This window comes from Globicephala melas, chromosome 12 (assembly GCF_963455315.2).
Source record: "Globicephala melas chromosome 12, mGloMel1.2, whole genome shotgun sequence".
Classification (NCBI taxonomy): Eukaryota; Metazoa; Chordata; class Mammalia; order Artiodactyla; family Delphinidae; genus Globicephala; species Globicephala melas.
Window position 1 is genome coordinate 45,296,258 of NC_083325.1, and position 16,351 is coordinate 45,312,608.

General features: G+C 37.9%; 1 protein-coding gene across 10 annotated transcripts in view; it reads left to right on the forward strand.

Moving 5' to 3' along the window:
* Positions 1–16,351, forward strand: part of ASB3 (ankyrin repeat and SOCS box containing 3) — a 151,296-nt gene that overhangs the window by 79,233 nt on the left and 55,712 nt on the right. For 9 of the 10 annotated variants that reach the window (XR_009566129.2, XR_009566128.1, XR_009566130.1 and 6 more), the window contains one exon: positions 11,308–11,516. Coding sequence is in view for 7 of the 10 variants with exons in the window: in XM_060309202.1 (XP_060165185.1) it covers positions 11,308–11,516 (209 nt within the window). In the remaining 3 variants the exon portion in view is untranslated. Of the gene's footprint in view, positions 1–69; positions 120–11,307; positions 11,517–16,351 lie in introns of those variants that run through there. The other variant, XM_060309205.1, reaches the window with a different exon arrangement.

Below are 16,351 nucleotides of genomic sequence, written 5' to 3' on the forward strand. Positions count from 1 at the left end.
GTTCTAAGATTGGAACTGTCTTCTGTTTTTCAAATGCAGAGAGGAAGAAGAGAGAGGGTGGGAATCGTGGCTGGTGTGGTCTAGATACGGAGGCGAGCTGTTTATTGGTACCGCAGTTGGTACGTAGAAAGACATTTTGTTATGGTTTGCAAACTGGATTTGCAGGGAGTGTAATCTATTTTTACATTAAAAAAAATCTTTCTACCTGTCGAATAAAAGCAGAAAGTTTACTACAGGAGTTTTGTGCCTGTAGAAGAGCTGTTGAATATTATTTCAACAAAAATTGCTTGCATATTTAAATTTTCTGCGTGAAACGACCTTATTCATCTTTAGTATTCTCAGGAGTCACTCAGAAAAGAGTAGGCAAAGGTTTTTAGCTCGTGTATAGGCTTTGGAAGCCATATGTGAGACCTCCTGAAGTTGTATACAAGATTTGGGATCTGTGTACATTTTTCTGGGGAGAAACTTAATAGCTTTCATGAGTTTATCCAACAGGTCAAGTATCCTAAAAAATGTTTTGATCTGAAGGCTAGAGCTACTGCTCCAAAATACTGTTTAGGAAGCTCACTTGGACCATCAGTGCAGTGTTTCTGTATGTGAAAGCAGAAACCTTAACAAATGATTATTCTTTCTTGAGGATTTCTGTTTGGTAGTCTTTAGCTTTATAAAAGAATGCTAGAACATCCAGGTTCAAGGAGTATTATTTATGCTCTTAAGAAATCAGCAGGAAAATGTCACAAAGAAAAACTTAATTTAGGAATAATCAGGTCTGGGCTTCCCTGGTAACGCAGTGGTTAAGAATCCGCCTGCTAATGCAGGGAACACGGGTTCGAGCCCTGGTCCGGGAAGATCCCACGTACTGCGGAGCAACTAAGCTCGTGAGTCACAACTACTGAGCCTACGCTCTAAAGCCTGCGAACCACAACTACTGAGCCCACGTGCCACAACTACTGAAGCCCGTGCGCCTAGAGCCCATGCTTTGCAACAAGAGAAGCCAGTGCTATGTGAAGCCCCGCGAACCTGCAATGAAGAGTAGCCCCCGCTCCCCACAGCTGAAGAAAAGCCTGTGCACAGCAACGAAGACCCACGCAGCCAAAAATAAAATAAATAAATTTATATATAAAAAAAAGAATAACCAGGTCTTTTAATTTTCTCCAAGCTGTGGTTTCACATTGCCTGGAATGGTTAGTTCCCCCCCAAATTTTTCGAAAAATTTCAAACATACAGAAAAGTTAGAAAAAAAGAATATGGTGACCATTTATATACTCTCCACATGGGTCCGATAATTAACATTATGCCATAGTTACTTTACTCTTTTTCTCTTTACATACTTTTAAATCTAAAACCTTTTGGGCTTCCCTGGTGGCGCAGTGGTTGAGAGTCCGCCTGTTGATGCAGGGGACACGGGTTCGTGCCCCGGTCCGGGAGGATCCCGCATGCCGCGGAGCAGCTGGGCCCAGTGAGCCATGGCCGCTGAGCCTGCGCGTCCGGAGCCTGTGCTCTGCAACGGGAGAGGCCACAACAGTGAGAGGCCCGCATACCACCAAAAAAAGAAAAAATAAATAAAACCTTTGAAATAAGCTGCATGTGTTGTGACTTCACTGCTAAATACTTATAAGAATAAGGACATTTTCCTGATAACCATAATGCCATTATCACATCTAAGAATACTAACGATAATTACATCATCAAATATCTATTCCATCTTCAAATTACCTTAATTGCCTGAAAATTTATTTTTGTAGCTGATATTTTGTTTACCAGTTCAGGTCTAGGTGATGTTTATGTATCATACCTATTTGTTATTACATTGTATGTATTTTGTTGTTTGAGTCTGTACTCTCTATTTTAGTCTAGAACATAGGGAGGTTTTATTAAGGGAGATCTTAACAGTTTATTCTTGTTGACTAGTTGGTATTAAAGGTTGAAGAGAACGATCCTGCTATTATAGTACATGTCTTTTGGCTTCTCTTTCCCTTAAGCAGAAAGATATTATCCAGTTCTGTTAATTTTTTCAGATTATTGTGTATTAATCTGGATCTGTTAACATTATTTGTAACTGTGAGAAAACCCAGTAAATTTAGAAGGGGATTCTTATCTGTTTTTACTTGAAGTTGTTTTTCATGTCTTTGGAATAGTATTCTTATATGTGTGTTTGTGTGTGGTTTTCCTATGTATGAAAAAAGTTTTCTTCTATTAGATGAATATGCTTATAAATAGACCTAAAATGTGTGATTTGTTCTTTTTTGTGAAATTTGGATGTAATGGCCTTGGCTAGAAGTAATATATTTAAAAACATACAGTTTACCATTCAAGATTCTCCATAGTTTGGCTATGTCTGTAACCTCATTTTTCTACTATTCTTTTTTTTAACCTAATCCTCCTTCCAAAGTAAATTGTTTCCATTGTTCACTGAACCTTACTCACCCTTGCTTGTTCATTTCCATAATTTTGGTTATATTTTTTCTTCTGCCCAAGAAATGCTATTTTACATGTTATCTCATTGTCACAGCCTCCCTTATCTTTTAGGCACAGCTCATATCCCCCACCAAGTTGAAGTAGTTTTCCCCTTCTTTGATTACTCATGGCTCTTTATCTGTACTTCTCTTATGGCACTTTATGCTATTTTGAATCACGTATATTTATCATTTCTGTGAGACAGTACATAACTTGAGATAGAATCTGTGTCTATGTCATCTCTTTTTTTTTAAGACATCCAAAAAATTTTATTTATTTATTTTACCATCTTTATTAGAGTACAGTTGCTTCACAATGGTGTGTTACTTTCTGCTTTATAACAAAGTGAATCAGCTATACATATACATACATCCCCATATCTCCTCCCGCTTGTGTCTCCCTCCCACCCTCCCTATCCCACCCCTCTAGGTGGTCACAAAGCAGGCGCTGATCTCCCTGTGCTTTGCAGCTGCTTCCCACTAGCTAGCTGTTTTACATTTGGTAGTATATATAAGTCTATGCCACTCCCTCACTTCGTCCCAGCTTACTCTTCCCCCTCCCCACGTCCTCAAGTCCGTTCTCTACGTCTGTATCTTTATTCCTGTCCTGCCCCTAGGTTCCTCAGAACCACTTATTTTTAAGGTTCCATATATATGTGTTAGCATATGGTATTTGTTTTTCTCTTTCTGACTTACTTCACTCTGTATGACAGACTTTAGGTCCATCCACTTCACTACAAATAACTCAATTTCGTTTCTTTTTATGACTGAGTAATATTCCATTGTATATATGTACCACATCTTCTTTATCCATTCATCTGTTGATGGACACTTAGGTTGCTTCCATGTCCTGGCTATTGTACATAATGCTGCGATGAACATTGTGGAACATGCCTTTTTTTGAATTATGGTTTTCTCAGGGTATATGCCCAGTAGTGGGATAGCTGGGTCATATGGTAGTTCTATTTGTAGTTGTTTAGGGAACCTCCATACTGTTCTCCATAGTGGCTGTATCAATATACATTCCCACCAACAGTGCAAGAGAGTTCCCTTTTCTCCACACTCTTTCCAGCATTTATTGTTTGTACATTTTTTTGATGATGGCCATTCTGACTGGTGTGAGGTGATACCTCATTGTAGTTTTGATTTGCATTTCTCTAATGCTTAGTGATGTTGAGCATCCTTTCATGTGTTTATTGGCAATCTGTATGTCTTCTTTGGAGAAATGTCTATGTAGGTCTTCTGCCCATTTTTGGATTGGGTTGTTTGTTTTTTGGATATTGAGCTGCATGAGCTGCTTGTAAATTTTGGAAATTAATCCTTTGTCAGTTGCTTCATTTGCAAATATTTTTTCCCATTCTGAGGGTTCTTTTTTCGTCTTGTTTATGGCTTCCTTTGCTGTGCAAAAGCATTTACGTTTCATTAGGTCCCATTTGTTTATTTTTGTTTTTATTTCCATTTCTGTAGGAGGTGGGTCAAAAAGGATCTTGCTGTGATTTATGTCATAGAGTGTTCTGCCTATGTTTGCCTCTAAGAGTTTTATAGTGTCTGGCCTTACATTTAGGTCTTTAATCCATTTTGAGTTTATTTTTGTATATGGTGTTAGGGAGTATTCTAATTTTATTCTTTTACATGTAGCTGTCCAGTTTGCCCAGCCCCACTTATTGAAGAGGCTGTCTTTTCTCCATTGTATATTCTTGACTCCTTTATCAAAAATAAGGTGACCATATGTGCGTGGGTTTATCTCTGGGCTTTCTGTCCTGTTACATTGATCTATATTTCTGTTATTTTGCCAGTACCATACTGCTTGATTACTATCGCTTTATAGTATAGTCTGAAGTCTGGGAGCCTGATTCCTCCAGCTCCGTTTTTCTCTCTCAATTGCTTTGGCTACTTGGGGTCTTGTGTTTCCATACAAATTGTGAAATTTTTTGTTCTAGTTCTGTGAAAAATGCTAGTGGTAGTTTGATAGGGATTGCATTGAATCTGTAGTTTGCTTCGGGTTGTATAGTCATTTTCACAATGTTGATTCTTCCAGTCCAAGAACGTGGTATATCTCTCCATCTGTTTGTATCATCTTTAATTTCTTTCATGAGTGTCTTATAGTTTTCTGCATACAGGTCTTTTGTCTCCTTAGGTAGATTTATTCCTAGGTATTTTATTCTTTTCGTTGCAGTGGTAAATGGGAGTGTTCCCTTAATTTCTCTTTCAGATTTTTCATCATTAGAGTATAGGAATGCAAGAGATTTCTGAGCATTAATTTTGTATCCTTCTACTTTAACAAATTCATTGATCAGCTGTAGTAGTTTTCTGGCAGCATCTTTAGCATTCTCTTTGTATAGTATCATGTCATCTGCAAACAGTGACAGCTTTACTTTTTCTTTACTGATTTGGATTCCCTTTATTTCTTTTCATCTCTGATTGCTGTGACTAAAACGTCCAAATCTATGTTGAATACTAGTGGTGGGAGTGGACAGCCTTGTCTTGTTCCTGATCTTAGAAGAAATGCTTTCAGTTTTTCACCATTGAGAACGATGTTGGCTGTGAGTTTGTCATATATGGCCTTTATTATGTTGAGGTAAGTTCCCTCTATGCCTACTTTCTGGAGGGTTTTTATCATAAATGGGTGTTGAATTTTGTCAAAAGCTTTGTCTGCATCATTTGAGATGATCATATGGTTTACTCCTTCAGTTTGTTAATATGGAGTATCACATTGATTGATTTGCATATATTGAAGAATCTTTGTATTCTTGGGATAAACCCCATTTGATTATGGTGTATGATCCTTTTAATGTTCTGTTGGATTCTGTTTGCTAGTATTTTATTGAGGATTTTTGCATCTATGTTCATCAGTGATATTGGCCTGTAGTTGTCTTTCTTGGTGACATCTTCGTCTGGTTTTGTTATCAGGGTGATGATGTTGCCTTGTAGAATGAGTTTGAGAGTGTTCTTCCCTCTACTATATTTTGGAAGAGTTTGAAAAGGATAGGTGTTAGCTCTTCTCTAAATGTTTGATAGAATTCGCCTGTGAAGCCATCTAGTCCAGGACTGTTGTTTGTTGGAAGATTTTTAATCACAGTCTTAATTTCAGTGCTTGTGATTGGTCTGTTTATATTTTCTATTTCTTCCTGGTTCAGTCTTGGAAGGTTGTGCTTTTCTAAGAATTTGTCCATTTCTTCCAGGTTGTCCATTTTATTGGCATAGAGTTGCTTGTAGTAATCTCTCATGATCCTTTGTATTTCTGCAGTGTCAGTTGTTACTTCTCCGTTTTTATTTCTAATTCTTTTGATTTGAGTCTTCTCCCTTTTTTTCTTGATGAGTCTGGCTAATGGTTTATCAATTTTGTTTATCTTCTCAAAGAACCAGCTTTTAGTTTTATTGATCTTTGCTATTTCCTTCATATATTTTTCATTTATTTCTGATCTGATCTTTTTGATTTCTTTTCTTCTGCTAACTTTGGGATTTTTTAATTCTTTCTCTAATTGCTTTAGATGTAAGGTTAGGTTGTTTATTTGAGATGTTTCTTGTTCCTTGAGGTAGAATTGTATTGCTATAAACTTCCCTCTTAGAAGTGCTTATGCTGCATCCCATAGGTTTTGGGTCGTTATGTTTTCATTGTCATTTGTTTCTAGGTATTTATTGATTTCCTTTTTGATTTCTTCAGTGATCTCTTGGTTATTAAGTAGTGTATTGTGTACCCTCCATGTGTCTGTCTTTTTTACGGTTTTTTTCCTGTAATTGATATCTAGTCTAATAGCATTGTGGTCGGAAAAGATACTTGATACGATTTTAGTTTTCTTAAATTTGCCAAGGCTTGATTTGTGACCCAAGATATGATCTGTTTTGGAGAATGTTCTATGAGCACTTGAGAAGAAAGTGTATTCTGTTGTTTTTGGATGGAATATCCTGTAAATATCAGTTAGGTCCATCTTGTTTAATGTGTCATTTAAAGCTTGTGTTTCCTTATTTATTTTCATTTTGGTTGATCTCTCCATTGGTGAAAGTGGGGTGTTAAAGTCCCCTATTGTGATGGTGTTACTGTCGATTTCCCCTTTTAATGGGTGTTAGCATTTGCCTTATGTATTGAGGTGCTCCTATGTTGGGTGCATAAATATTTACAGCTGTTATACCTTCTTATTGGATTGATCCCTTAATCATTATGTAGTGGCCTCCTTTGTCTCTTTAACAGTCTTTATTTTAAAGTCTATTTTGTCTGATATGAGAATTGTTACTCCTGCTTTCTTTTGATTTCCATTCGCATGGAATATCTTTTTCCATCCCCTCACTTTCAGTCTGTATGTGTCCCTAGGTCTGAAGTGGGTCTCTGTAGACAGCATATAAATGGGTCTTGTTTTTCTATCCATTCAGCCAGTCTGTGTCTTTTGGTTGGAGCATTTAATCCATTTACATTTAAGGTAATTGTCAATATGTATGTTCCTATGACCATTTTCTTAATTGTTTTGGGTTTGTTATTGTAGGTCTTTTCCTTCTCTTGTGTTTCCTGCCTAGAGATGTTCCTTTAGCATTTGTTGTGAAGCTGGTTTGGTGGTGCTGAATTCTCTTAGCTTTTGCTTGTTGGTAAAGATTTTAATTTCTCTGTCGAATCTGAATGAGATCCTAGCTGGGTAGAGTAATCTTGGTTGTAGGTGTTCCCCTTTCATCACTTTAAATATGTCCTGCCACTCCCTTCTGGCTTGCAGAGTTTCTGTTGAAAGATAAGCTGTTAACCTTATGGGGATTCTGTTGTATGTTATTTGTTGTTTTTCCCTTGCTGCTTTTAATATTTTTTCTTTGTATTTAATTTTTGATCGTTTGATTAATATGTGTCTTGGCGTATTTCTCCTTGGATTTATCCTGTATGGGACTCTCTGCGCTTCCTGGACTTGATTGACTATTTCCTTTCCCATATTAGGGAAGTTTCAACTATAATCTCTTCAAATATTTTCTCAGTCACTTTCTTTTTCTGTTGTTTTCTGGAACCCCTATAATTCGAATGTTGGTGCATTTAATATTGTCCCAGAGGTCTCTGAGGCTGTCCTCAATTCTTTTCATTCTTTATTCTGCTCTGTGGTAGTTATTTCCACTATTTTATCTTTCAGGTCACTTATCTGTTTTTCTCCCTCAGTCATTCTGCTATTGATTCCTTCTAGAGAATTTTTAATTTCATTTATTGTGTTGTTCATCATTGTTTCTTTGCTCTTTAGTTCTTCTAGGTCCTTGTTAAACGTTTCTTGTATTTTCTCCATTCTATTTCCAAGATTTTGGATCATCTCTACTATCATTACTCTGAATTCTTTTTCAGGTAGACTGCCTATTTCCTCTTCATTTTTTTGGTCTGATGGGTTTTTACCTTGCTCCTTCATCTGCTGTGTCTTTCTCTGTCTTCTCATTTTGCTTACTGTGTTTGGGTTCTCTTTTTCGCTGGCTGCAGGTTCGTAGTTTCTGTTGTTTTTGTATCTGCCCCCAGTGGCTAACGTTGATTCAGTGGGTTGTGTAGGCTTCCTGGTGCAGGGGACTAGTGCCTGTGTTCTGGTGGATGAGGTTGGATCTTGTCTTTCTGGTGGGCAGGACCAAGTCCGGTGGTTTGTTTTGGGTTGTCTGTGACCTTATTATGATTTTACGTAGCCTCTTTGCTAATGGGTGGGGTTGTGTTCCTGTCTTTCTAGTTGTTTTGCATAGGGTGTCCAGCACTGTAGCTTGCTGGTCGTTGAGTGGAGCTGGGTGTTAGTGTTGAGATGGAGATCTCTGGGAGAGCTTTCACTGTTTGATATTACTTGGAGCCAGGAGGTCTCTGGTGGACCAGTGTCCTGAACTTGGCTCTCCCACCTCAGAGGCACAGGCCTGACACCCCGCAGAAGCACCAGGACCCTGTCAGCCACATGGCTCAGAAGAAGAGGGAGAAAAAAAGAAAGAAAGTAAGAAAAAAATAAAATAAAGTTATTAAAATAAAAAATTATTAAAAATTAAAAATTAAAAACTAATAAAAAAGAAAGAAAGAAGAGAGCAACCAAATCAAAAAACAAATCTACCCATGATAACAAGCACTAAAAACTATACTTAAAAAAAAGGAAAAAACGAAAAACAGATAGAACTTTAGAACAAATGGTAAAAGCAAAGCTCTACAGACAAAATCAGACAAAGAAGCATACACATACACACTCACGAAAAGAGAAAAAGGAAAAACATATATATATATTAAAAAAGAGCAACCAAATCAATAAACAAATCTACCAATGATAATAAACTCTAAATACTAAACTAAGGTAAACATAAAACCTGAAACAAATTAAAAGGAAACTCCAAGTCTACAGTTGCTCCCAAAGTCCTCTTCCTCAATTTTGGGATGATTCGTTGTCTGTTCAAGTATTCCACATATGCAGGGTACATCAAGTTGATTGTGGAGATTTAATCCGCTGCTCCTGAGGCTGCTGGGAGAAATTTCCCTTTCTCTTCTTTGTTCGCACAGCTCCTGGGGTTCAGCTTTGGATTTGGCCGCGCCTCTGCGTGTAGGTCGCGTGAGGGCGTCTGTTCTCTGCTCAGACAGGACGGGGTTAAAGGAGCAGCTGATTCGGGGGCTCTGGCTCACTCAGGCCCGGGGGAGGGAGGAGTACGGAATGTGGGGCGAGCCTGCGGCGGCAGAGGCCATAGTGACGTTGTAACAGCCTCAGGTGCGCTGTGTCTTCTCCCAGGAACGTTGTCCCTGGATCATGGGACCCTGGAAGTGGCGGGCTGCACAGGCCCCCGGGAGGGGCGGTGTGGATAGTGACCTGTGCTTGCACACAGGCTTCTTGGTGGCTGCAGTGGCAGCCTTAGCATCTCATGCCCGTCTCTGGTGTCTGCGCTGGTAGCCGCGCCTCGCGCCCAACTCTGGAGCTTGTTTAGGCGGTGCTCTGAATCCCGTCTCCTCGCGCACCACGCAACAATGGTCTCTTGCCTCTTCGGCAGTTCCAGACTTTTTCCCAGACTCCCTCCCGGCTAGCTGTGGCTCACTAGCCCCCTTAAGGCTGTGTTCCCGCAGCCAACTCCAGTTCTCTCCCTGGGATCTGACCTCCAAAGCCCGAGCCTCAGCTCTCAGCCACCACCCACCCCGGCGGGTGAGCAGACAAGCCTCTCAGGCTGGTGAGTGCTGTTGGGCACGGATCCCCTGTGTGGGAATCTCTTCGCTTTGCCCTCTGCAGCCCTGTTGCTGTGCTCTCCTCCGTGGCTCTGAAGCTTCCCCTCTGCCACCCCCCATCTCCGCCAGTGAAGGGGCTTCCTAGTGTGTGGAAACTTCTCCTCCTTCACAGGTCCCTCCCAGAGGTGCAGGTCCTGTCCCTATTCTTTTGCCTCTGTTTTTTCTTTTGTCTCTGTTGTTTCTTTTTTCTTTTGCCCTGCCCAGGTACGTGGGGAGTTTCTTGCCTTTTGGGAAGTCTGAGGTCTTCTGCCACCGTTCAGTAGGTGTTCTGTAGGAGTTGTTCCACGTGTAGATGTATTTCTGATGTATCTGTATGGAGGAAGGTGATCTCTGCGTCTTACTCCTCCACCATGTTGAAGGTCTCCTTCAGTGTCTTTTTCATTCCCCCTCCTTGCAACTTCTGTGTCATCTTTATATCCTCCACATTGCTGATCATTTAATTGGTACTCAGTAAATAATTATTAACTGAATAATTAAATGTTCTGTAATAAATATCTTCGCTTCCTTAGTAATGGACTGGTTGATTTAATCAGATTAATTCATAGCTAATATTAGCTCTCTGTAGAATCAGGTTCTGCAGATACAGCTTTATATTTAAACATGACCATAGATAAGTTTAAACTTACTACAGGAACTGCTGTGTGCTGACTTTTAACCTCTTCCCTCAAACCTCCCGTTCTGATTAAATTATTTAGAATATCACTCTAGAAAGTTTTTTACCTGTATTGGACTAGACATGTTGTTGGTATTTCCTGACCTACCTCGTAAGATATTTAGAAAAACTAAAAGGAAGAATGGAACTGAAATGTTACTGAGAGGGACTGCCTTTTGAGAGATAACTGTTGCCCTGAGAATCCTGGGTCTTATCCCAACCTGCCTCATAGTGTGACTAACAAGAAATTGTCTTTGTAAGAGTCATATGCTGAGCTATACTGGACACTGACTCCAGGGGAACTTGAACTTTGAAGGGAGATTGTGAGGAAGAGGCTAATAATGCTGTGAAAAACTTTCTGGGCTAGTGTAGGAAAGCTGGACCCATCTATGATGGTCTTTGTTCATTTTAGTATATTCAGTCAGTGGGACTGTTTCATCAAGGAAAGAAAACCCAAGTGTTTTGCTCCTTCTGGAAAGAACCACCAGGGACATAAAAACTAGAATTACTACTTATTTTTGTTCTTTTAAAAAAATGTCCTTCACTCCTTTCTGGCTTTTTTGGGTTTAGCTTTTCCCTGTAGAGGGCTATAAAATTAGTTCTTGAGGCTGAGTGTTGCTGGTCGTTAAATGGCCATCTCTGCACAGTAGACTATATACATTTGGGATTAACTGAAGGAATTTCACTCTCTCATCAACAGTGTTCCAGAGAGTGCATTTTGTTGGAGTATGAATGGGAGCAGAAGCCTGCAGGAAGGAGCTGCTCAGACAAGGAGTGATAGAACACTTAAAACTCCCTTGATATCTTTAATAAGAGGATTCTAAGGAGGCCCAGTCCCCCAAACAGAGAGACTTCCTGGTTTAGACTGGCAGAGGCTATGGCCTGACAGGTTGCTATCTCCACCTCAGGCTGTTCCCCAGCAGTTATGTGAGAGATGCTAGACAGATCCACAGTGATCTGCTAATATCTAGGAGTGCAGTGTTGTTTTATTGACGATAGTGTTTTCTTTCTGCCTTGTTTTGTAGACTGGTCAAAAGAATGGATTTTACAGAGGCTTACTCTGACACATGCTCCACGGTTGGACTTGCTGCCAGGGAAGGCAATGTTAAAGTCTTAAGAAAACTACTCAAAAACGGACGTAGTGTTGATGTTGCTGATAACAGGGGATGGATGCCAATTCATGAAGCAGCTTATCACAACTCTATAGAATGTTTGCGGATGTTAATTCGTGCAGGTAAAGTAAATTCGGGGTGTGGGAGGCTGGGCTTGCAAGCTGGATTAATAAAAGAAAAAAAATGGTAATACATGACTTATTAACAGTAGTATTTGTTTACCTTTGTATAACCATACAGTAACTGCTTCTGTGTTATTAAGAATGGTAAGATTGCCTACCTTGAATTATATAAGTATGGTGTTCCAGCTGGACATTTAGAAATGTTGCCCTTTATATGGAAGTGCTTATGCCTGGCCGATTTTTATTGCTAAGCTAGGTGATGTGGCAGAAGTAATCTGCTGTTTTAATTTAAGCATTTGGTACTTACTGGTCATGTTTATTTTTTATTCCTTCTCCAAAGAAAAAGAACAGTGCTGCCGAAATTGAGGGTATGAGTGTTTTCCTTGAATTAGTCTTTTTTTTTTTTTTTAATACTTTTCAGTTTCCTGAATTTGGGGACTTTTACCAATTAGTTTGATTTTGTACTTGCTGAGGACACAGAAGAGAACAGGACAGACAAGGTCCCTGCCATAGTGTTTTTATTCCCTTTGGGGGTAGGGGTGGGAACAGAATAAATACCTAAACAGTTAAACAAGGTAATTTCAAAAGGTAAAAGTGTTGTGGAAAAAATAAAACAGAGTAATGGGACAGAGAGTAATCATGTACATCTCTTTCCAGCTCTGTATTGGGTAGACTTCAAAGCTGGTAGGTTGAGATCAGCCATGTGGGAGTAGTTACACCATAGAAATCAGCCAGTGTTACAAACCAATTCTATAAACTTTTCTTTTTTCTTTTTTCACTCCCTCAGAGCCAGTTACACAGCCAGCACACAACTGAGTGAGGGGCTCAGTAAATGAGACTAAATGAGACAGTGTGACCCTCAGGAAGCGGGGTGTGGGAAGAGAATTAATGGTGATTGAGCACTGCTTTGTAGCAGTCATTGTACTAGATGCTTGATTTACATTATTTATCTAAATATGCAAAACTGCTATTGAGAACATGTTACCCCCATTTTATTGAAAAGACCAAAGCTCAGAGAAATTGACTTGTCAAAAGTTATGTAATAAACCAGGATATTTGATTTGAACCCATTTCTCTCTGACTCTAAAGCCCATGCTTTTCCACTGTAGTATGTTTCCAGCGTTTAATCAAAGTAAACATTTTTAACATTCAGTTAATTTAAACTGAGTTTGAATATAACACTCCATGTTATGACACTCAGTGCACCATTTACATTTCATTAATCATGGACATTCATATTTTTCTCCCCTGTGTACTTACCATCACCAGTCACTTAGAAGGTAGACTTTTGGGACCATAGCTCATCAAAATTACTAACTCGTTACTTCATGGATGGGAAAGAAAGTAATCCTCAAAATGTTTTTGGTGTGGCTTTTTGTTTGTTTTGTTTTAAGGGATGAGAGATGACAAGGCTAAATTCTCCAAATCATAATACAGGAAGTTTATCATGAATGCTTTTTAAATCACGTGTTCTAGAGTCTATTATAGTTGAATGTTTAAAGACATTGGAAAGATAGAGTTTATGCCTCAAATGTAAAAATACATGTTTTCAGAATTTGTTTGAAGTTAATTCTATAGCTTGAATTCCCAAACTATCTCTAGTGACAAAGGCATGGATTTTTTGTTGTTGTTATATATTTATTTTATTTATTTATTTTTGGCTGTGTTGGGTCTTCGTTGCAGCACGTGGGCTTCTCATTGCAGTGGCTTCTGTTGTTGCGGAGCACGGTCTCTAGGCGCACGGGCTTCAGTAGCTGTGGCACATGGGCTTAGTTGCTCCCCAGCATGTGGGATCTTCCCGGACCAGGGCTCGAACCCGTGTCCCCTGCATTGGCAGGCAGATTCTTAACCACTGCGCCACCAGGGAAGTCCCCAAAGGCATGAATTTGAATATTTGTTTCTAGTCAAAAAGTTCATTCCAGATATACTGTTATCTCTTCCCACATCAGTTTTATGTTATAATTTTTTTTCCTTTTAGCTGCTGAATAAAATTAGGCAGGCTTTTGACTTAATGTGTTTGAACTGGCTATTTAAGTCATCTATGTTTTCTTTTAGAAGTTAAAAGTATCACCTTCATTGTTAATGACTATTCTTTTTTAGGCTTGATGTTTTTGGAGGGTAAGTCACTCATAGTTAACTGTGTGAATAGTTGATATAAATGGTCAAATAAAAATTTCTCACAATTTGTATTAGAGTTCACTATTATGAAATAAATTTTGGATAAATCTAATTTATGTGCAGTACATACACAAAGATTAGGGTAGGGGTAGGGAGATAGGAAATAGGGTTTGCAGAGGGTAGGAAGCAGCTATATGACTTATTCTAGGAGGTGGTGACATTTTTGGTCTCAGTTTTCCATGAGTTTGGTTGTTCTGTGTAGTTGGAACTAATGTCCAAAATTCTGTCAGATTTGGTTACTTGATTCACTAGAAAAATCAAACTTAAAATGAAGCAAAAGGGCTATATAGCCTATTGGTCACTTTCAAAAATGTTTTCTATATTCCCCTGGCTCATCCCTTCTTTTGTAAATTAAAGTCCATACTTAACTCAGATCCACTGCCTTCTAAAAAAGATTATAATTTAAACTTTTCTGGTTAGTTCAAGTTCATAAATATTTACCAGTGGGGAATGGTAGCTGACTACTTTGTAAAATGTCTAGCTAACATACAGCTTCATGTAGGGAGGTATTTTAAAGTGCTGGTGACGTACAAACATTTCTAGTCTTGAAGAGTGAAGTGAGGTCTCTTCCGCTTAATGATGACAGTAGCATCTTCATATCTGTAACCAGTTAACTTGTTATTATGGGTTAATCTTAAAAGTTTCAAAAGCAAGTTTGACATTTCTGTCATTCTTTATACTTGCTATACCTGTGTTTTATATGATTCATAATTCTCTTGTCCCTTGTAGCTCAGCTGGTATACATAAAATTGTCTTTTATTATATAATTTCTGCCTCCTTAAATTCATCTAATATTAGTTAACTGCCAGAGATTCCTGAAACATACTTTTTATTAGTGTACTAAAGTATGAAGGTGCTCAGGCCTAGACAAAAAGGATGGAAGAGTCTTAAAAGGTTAGAAAGGCTTTGCTTTACTGTCTTCATTTTAGATCCAGAATCTAGCCTAGAAATCATACATGGCCTTTTCATTCAAGTTGGAGAAGAACACTGAAGTATGGATTACTTAGAAATTTAATATGCATATATATATATGTATATATATTTCACTTTAGCTTTCTGTATAAAGTATTAGCACAAATAACAAATTTGCTGTTCTTCTGTATTGGCAGTTTAGTGTAATAGGTACTGAGATTTCATGAAGTTTATTAAATCTTGAAGAACAATAATGATCTTCAGTGACAGTTAATCATGCCATTCTATATTAAACCATTTGCTGACGAAAGGTCACTTAAACTCTTGCAATTAATTATAACGTACTGTGAACAAGTACTTTTATGTGGCCAATATATGATCTAATAATTCATAGTACTTTTTATTAGTTCATGTTAAGAAAATATTACACTGTTATACTGGGCATGATAACAGATATTGGAAATCCTTAGATAAATAAGGCAGTGTAGTGTAGTGATCAAGTGTTGTGTTCAGATGGACCATGTTATTTTACTTATTCTAACTTTAACACATGGTTTAATAGTAAGTCTAGCTTCCCCCCAATATATTCCTTCTTTTATTTTTCTAAATTCTTTGTTATACTTACCTGCCCTCCGTAACCCCATCAACTTGAGTCACTTTACAAGTATAAAACCAATCAATGAACTAATACCCAGCTCTGTTGACATTTTGATTAGAATTATAATAAATTTATTATTATTTTGGGAAGAATCAGCTTCTTTATAATGTTGAAATTTTCTATTTGGGAGCTATTTACATATCTGTATCTATATATATCTGTGTGTTCCTAGTTTTTCATGTCTTAACCTTATAGTTTTGTGGATATCTGAATATATGTCAGCTTCTGACTAATCTGGGAACACTGTTTTCGTGATAGGAACTTTTAAAACATAACTACCCTATCTTGCCATTTAGTTGTGTATCTGGTAAAGTTGGAGGCTGTTTATTTATGCTTACAAGCTGTTAGTTGAATATTATTATGGCTTAGACTGACAGTTTCAGCAGTTATGATTGCAGGAATTACTTAAAACAGATGATTATTGTAGTCAGGAGCGTTAGTTTTAATTCTGGTATTTCAAGAAAATATTATTTAAAGCTTTTTTTACTTGTTTATTTTTTGTTTTTGTTTATCAATGGTCTCAGAAATGCCTCCCCCATTCAACCCACCGTTCTATTGTGGGTTTAGAATTTTATTGTTTTGGAAGCAAAGGTAAGAAAGTCACTTAATATTATCTTTTGCTGTGGACTTACAAAAAATTTAATGTGGACATTGTTTACATAATTTGAATGTTACCAAAACTTTGAGATTTTCATAACAAACCCAGAAAACTTAAGTCAACTCATAAGTTCCTTATAAATCGTATGCCATTGTTCAGTTTCTTTGGAGTGCATTTTATTATTTTAGAAATGTAGGCTTCATTAATGATTAGAATGTAGTTTTAGGTTAGAAAAGGAGTATTTGAAATACCTTCATCTTATTAGTTGAGTACAAGGAAGTAATGCTACAGGTGAGACCATTTTCCTCATGGAAATTTAGAAATAAAAGAATCAAATTTATTAATATTTCAGTAAATTTTGGATCTTGCTTTTGTGTTATTACTTTTCAATTCCTGCTGCTCTCCTTCCCCCACTTACCAAAAATTAGAGAAGAGAAAATGAGTGTGTGGGCAGAATTTGTATTAAGACTACTGGGAAGCTGTTTATAC